Source organism: Trypanosoma theileri (assembly GCF_002087225.1).
Source record: "Trypanosoma theileri isolate Edinburgh chromosome Unknown TM35_Tth_47_V1, whole genome shotgun sequence".
NCBI classification, from domain to species: domain Eukaryota; phylum Euglenozoa; class Kinetoplastea; order Trypanosomatida; family Trypanosomatidae; genus Trypanosoma; species Trypanosoma theileri.
The window spans coordinates 56,580-61,516 of record NW_021639889.1 but is presented as its reverse complement, the minus strand read 5'-3'; the positions used below and the strand labels follow the sequence as shown (position 1 = coordinate 61,516).

The following is a 4,937-nucleotide window of genomic DNA, read 5'->3' as shown; positions in this document are numbered from 1 at the left end:
CTTACAAACAACAAGAAGGGTGATGCAGACAGCAGCAGCAGTATCAGCAATTCTGTGTGGGTGCGTGTACCACTACTGATTGTGGTTACACTGGCCTGTATTCTTGTGTGCTGATTGTAATGTGGTGGTGGTGGTGTGACTCAGGTCATCCTTTGTTTTCTCTTTTCTTTTTTTTGCATGCATCTCTACAGTCTAACTAATCTTCCACCTGTTGGGATTTACTTCTTCTTTTTTTTGTTTCTTAATGTTAATGTGTTTTGTGTGTTTTTGCTGCGTGTGTTTATCCTATAATTATTATTATTGCTTCTTCATTGTGTGTGTGTGTGCTTGGGCTTGTACTGTGATAATATTGATGAACGGCCTTTTGTTGTGAGAAAATGAAATAATAACAACAAATGAATTTATATTTATAATTGCGTATATATACATATAGACGTATACCCATAGTTGGTGTATTTCTGTGTTTACTGTTTAAATTGGGCTAATGGTTAATATCTGTTTCTTTGCTTATTGTTTGCTAGTTGTTTTTGTGCTTTGCTCTGCCCCTATTTGGTAATCGGTTTCTCCTGAGTGAAAACATGTTAACTGATACTCGTTTGTATTTGTAATTGCTTATTAAAGCTATAATACGTTTTTCTTAGTGGTTGTGTTTGTTTGATATAGCATGTTGTTGTGTTCAGAACTGCTTTTCCTTTGGTTTCTATGGTGTTGTTTGGATATTTGTGTGTGTTGCTGTTTATTTTGCTCTTTATTATATTGATGGTGTTTTTTTTTTGTGTGTGTCCAATTCTTTTTTGTATGCTCCTCTATTGATATTCTGTGTCAGTTCTATTCTTTCTTTTTCTTTTTGCTTACATTTCCGTTTTTCTTCTTTAATTACGTTTTTCTAACAAAAAGAAGAATAAGTTCTGTCGCGTTGATGATGCGATCCGTGTTGTGTTTTCTGGTATTGCTTCTATGCGTTTCCTCTGTCTCTTTGGCGGCTCAAGAGGGACCTGTTTCTCAAGTGAATACCACTGATCATGGAGTTTCTGAAGTTACGTGTGAAAGTTCCGAACAACCTGATAAACCTTGTGCTTCTCAAGTACCTGCTTCTTTACCTGTTAAATCTCCTGTTCCTCCTGAGCAGCATGTAGAGATTGGTCCTTCTGTTCTTCAAGGAGTCGCTCATGGTGGTCCTGTTGCGGGTACTTCCTTGCAAAGAAGTGATGCTGCAGCTCATGCGACTGAAGCAGAGCGTAGACAAGTTCAAGATAGACTGAAGCCAGTTGGTAGTCAAGAGGCAGAAAGAGAGGAAGCGGAGACTTTGGTAAACAATAAAAAGGCAGGGGCATTATCATCGTTATCTCCTGAGCAGTCGCCACAAGGTGGTACAGGTGGTCCTGGTTCTGAGGGGCAACAGAAACAGATAGACAGAGTTACACAGGGCTCTCAAGAAGAAAACCGCAACAAAGAAACGAATACTGAAAGCTCGGAATTGCCGACAAATGCTGACTCCACACAACGTCCTACTGCAGATGCACCTCCTGCTGACACAACCCCATCTAATCCACACTCTGGTGATTCAAGCACACCAAATAACCGGAGCGCAGAGCCCAACAGTACCGCTGATACCTTGACAACTTCAGAAGAGAGTGAAGGAACAAATAACGAGATTGCGAATGCTTTGAGTGAATCAACCACCACCACAACAACCACAACACTTCCTCTTGAGTCTGCAAACAACAAGAAGGGTGATGCAGACAGCAGCAGCAGTATCAGCAGTTCTGTGTGGGTGCGTGTACCACTACTGATTGTGGTTACACTGGCCTGTATTCTTGTGTGCTGATTGTAATGGTGGTAGTGTGGCTCAGGTCATCCTTTGTTTTCATTTTATTTTTTGCATACATCCACACTACAGTCTAACTAATCTTTCACCTGTTGGGATTATCTTTTCTTTTTTGTTTCTTAATGATATTGTGTGTTTTGTGTGTTTTTGCTCTCTGTGTTTATCCTATAATTATTATTATTGCTACTACTCCATTGTGTGTGTGTGTGTTCTTGGAGACTCTCTCTGTGTGTGCACCTGGGCTTGCACTGTAATGATGATGATGAACTGCTTTTTGCAGTGGGAAAAAAGAAATAATAATAATAACAGATGAATTTATATTTATAATTGCATATATAGACATATATGGACTTACACCTATAGTTGGTGTATATTTCTGTGTTTACTGGGTAAATTGGGCTACTGTTTAATATTTTTTTTTTTTTGCTTGATGATTTTGCTGGGTGCTTCCTTTTTTTGAGGTATTTGTGAGTGTGGGCTTTTTTTGTTTTTACTTTTACTGAGGTTATTGCGCTGTATTGCATTCTTTAAATGGTAGGTTTTACTTTTCACAATGTGAGTTTCTATAGTGGTAATCGATTTGTGTGTCCTGACGTGTTTGATACTTCATTTATTTTCTTTTTTGCTCTTTTTGATTGTCTTTCTTTTTAGATCAGTGTTTTTACGTGAAACAAACCCTTGTCTCTCTCATGATGATGATGCGCCGTGTGATGTGTGTGTTGGCCGTTGTGCTGTGCTGTGCCTGCGGGTATACCATGACGGCTGCTGCTGCTGGAGAAACACTCGAGCTTCTTTCTGCTACTCCTAACATGGATGAGTTTCCTCATATTCCAAGGGTAACAGAGCCACCAGTGGATAAAAGTAAGAATGTACTTACAGGTGAAGCTCTGCTCACCGGCACTGTTGCGAAAAATGAAGCGGGTGAGGCAGTAGAAAATCAGGAATCATTACTGGGGAAGGTACATGAAGGAGTTTCATTAATTTCGGGAGAGGAAAGAAGACCTGGTGAAATTTCTACAGGTGCAGATCCATCTACTTCATTACAAAGCTCTAAAGGTCAACAGAGTACACAAGAAGGCACCCAGCAAACACAGGTATCAGCGTCACAAACAAGAAGCAAAAACGTATCTGGAGATGTTGATTCCACACAAACCGAGTCACCAGGTGAGTCTGCAAAACCCACTGATGAGAGTAATGTCAATGATAGCATTACTGCGCAGCAACCGTCTACAGCAATGGAGAGCACTGTACCCAGTGATGTTAATTCCGATAACGAATCTACTGTACCTATAGATACAACTGCCACAACTGGTTCTCAAGAGAATGGCAATGCTGATTCAACAGCCACCACCAACATTAACAGCGAAGCACCAACCACCACTCCATCTCCTCTAACCGACCCACCGATCAGCAGTAACATTGCTTCCACTATGCAGATGAAGCCTAATGTTGACAGCAGTGTCAGTCCTGTGTGGATGCGCACTGCAGCACCGCTACTGATTGTGATTGTGTTGTTCTCCGTTACCATGTACTAAACTGTGGGACTCATCTGAGGACAAATAATAATAATGGTTAAACTAACATAATCATAATTGCGTACATACCCCATGGGTGAATGAAATTAATAATATGTTTACCAGCTTTATCTTTTAATTGGAATTTCTTTTTTTTATTTTTGTGTGTGTTTTCTTTTCCTATTAATTCCATTACTTGCTTTTTCCGTTGTGTGTGTGTGCAGAAAACTGGGCTGTTCTGCTCACTGACGGTATACATTTCTTGCTAGTACACAGATGTGTGTGTGCAGTAATTTAATATACATAAACTAGAGCCATGGGGTATTGTGTGTNGATGAAGATGCGCCAAGATCTACTACTCCTATCAGTGAACCTGTTCCATGTGTGTGTTTTTGTTGCTGTAGCGTAATGTGAACCTTGTGCTGATGTTTGTACTTCTTCAGTGAGTGTTGAGTCTCTGCCTGATTCTAGTGTTAGCTGTGTGAATGGTAGTGGACTGCAGTCTGGAATAGTTCCGTATGTTCCTTTGTGATGTGTGTAATTCCTGGTGCTGTTTTCTCTTTATTGGGTGTATTTGCAGTGTTCCTTTCTTGAATTATACTCTACTGGTTTAGTAACATCCATTTCTTTCTCAGCCTTACCGCCATTCTATTGTTGAGATATCTCCCTCTGTGCGCTGACAGAAGACTGCTGCCTACTCCATTGTACTGGTGTGGCTGATAAAAGGAGTTTCTCAATCCATATTAATTGGTCCCTTTCAAGTATGGAAAGAATAAGAGATGACTCCAATGGATCCCGCCATTGGGTTCTCCCTCACTTGAATGAGTCCTGCGAACACCCACCTCAATAGTAGTGGAAGAGGTTTCACTATTCTCTCGTTCTCTCTCTGTGCACTCACATACTTCTCTTTCTCATTGTGGCCGCTTCTAGCAGCAGCCCATACACCTCTTCATCCTCCACTACGTTTAGGCAGCAGCAGCATGAGTGTCCATCATTATAAGCCTGTATGGGGCTGGAGAGTGTACTTGTCCATGCCAGTGGGATCTCATCACAGCAGCAGAGTGAGAGGCACACCGTACAGCTTAAGGAACATCGTCCATAACGATCAACGCAGCATCGGGAATGTTATCACCAACACCATAAACAACTGTGATATCCACAGGCACCAAAAACACCAATGATCACCGTGTGGAAGAAGTACATCATAACAATAACACCAACAACCATAGCCGGAACCGTTGCTACTGAGTATCCAAGAGCAGCGGTGTCGAGATGCAATGTTGCGTGAGATTGAGCGACTCACACGCCTAAAAGCAGCTGTACGGCACGAGATGCACGAAATGCGTCTGCAAGACATCACAAGAGAAAATGCCTTGGGGCAACAATTAGAAGCATTGCGAATAGAGTCTGTTAGACTAGAGCAGCAGCGTCAGACATACACCGCATTGGATGAATGTGGGGAAACAACATTAGAGAAGGAGAAAGTGGTATGGTGGCGTACATCTCAGTTGTTGGAAGCGTGTCTACGAGTTGATGCTCCTTTCATTCCTGCTGATAATGTCACTCCCACCATTACCGTGACTGACTGGCGAAGT

The 4,937-nt window shown here is 41.5% G+C and overlaps 4 protein-coding genes across 4 annotated transcripts; all 4 read left to right on the top strand.

Annotated features, from left to right (window-relative positions):
• Positions 1-919: 919 nt before the first annotated feature.
• Positions 920-1,828, top strand: TM35_000471280 (uncharacterized protein; the record flags this gene model as incomplete). The annotated part of the gene is made up of 1 exon (XM_029030388.1): positions 920-1,828. The coding sequence occupies one exon, from the start codon at positions 920-922 to the stop codon at positions 1,826-1,828; it is 909 nt and encodes a 302-aa protein (XP_028878299.1).
• A 689-nt stretch (positions 1,829-2,517) lies between these two features.
• On the top strand, positions 2,518-3,363 carry TM35_000471270 (uncharacterized protein; the record flags this gene model as incomplete). The annotated part of the gene is made up of 1 exon (XM_029030387.1): positions 2,518-3,363. One exon carries the CDS (start codon positions 2,518-2,520, stop codon positions 3,361-3,363), a length of 846 nt encoding a protein of 281 aa, XP_028878298.1.
• An 800-nt stretch (positions 3,364-4,163) lies between these two features.
• Positions 4,164-4,523, top strand: TM35_000471260 (uncharacterized protein; the record flags this gene model as incomplete). The annotated part of the gene is made up of 1 exon (XM_029030386.1): positions 4,164-4,523. One exon carries the CDS (start codon positions 4,164-4,166, stop codon positions 4,521-4,523), a length of 360 nt encoding a protein of 119 aa, XP_028878297.1.
• Positions 4,524-4,619: 96 nt separating this feature from the next.
• Positions 4,620-4,937, top strand: TM35_000471250 (trichohyalin; the record flags this gene model as incomplete). The annotated part of the gene is made up of 1 exon (XM_029030385.1): positions 4,620-4,937. A coding segment is annotated over one exon (318 nt), but the record flags the coding sequence as incomplete, so codon positions are not given.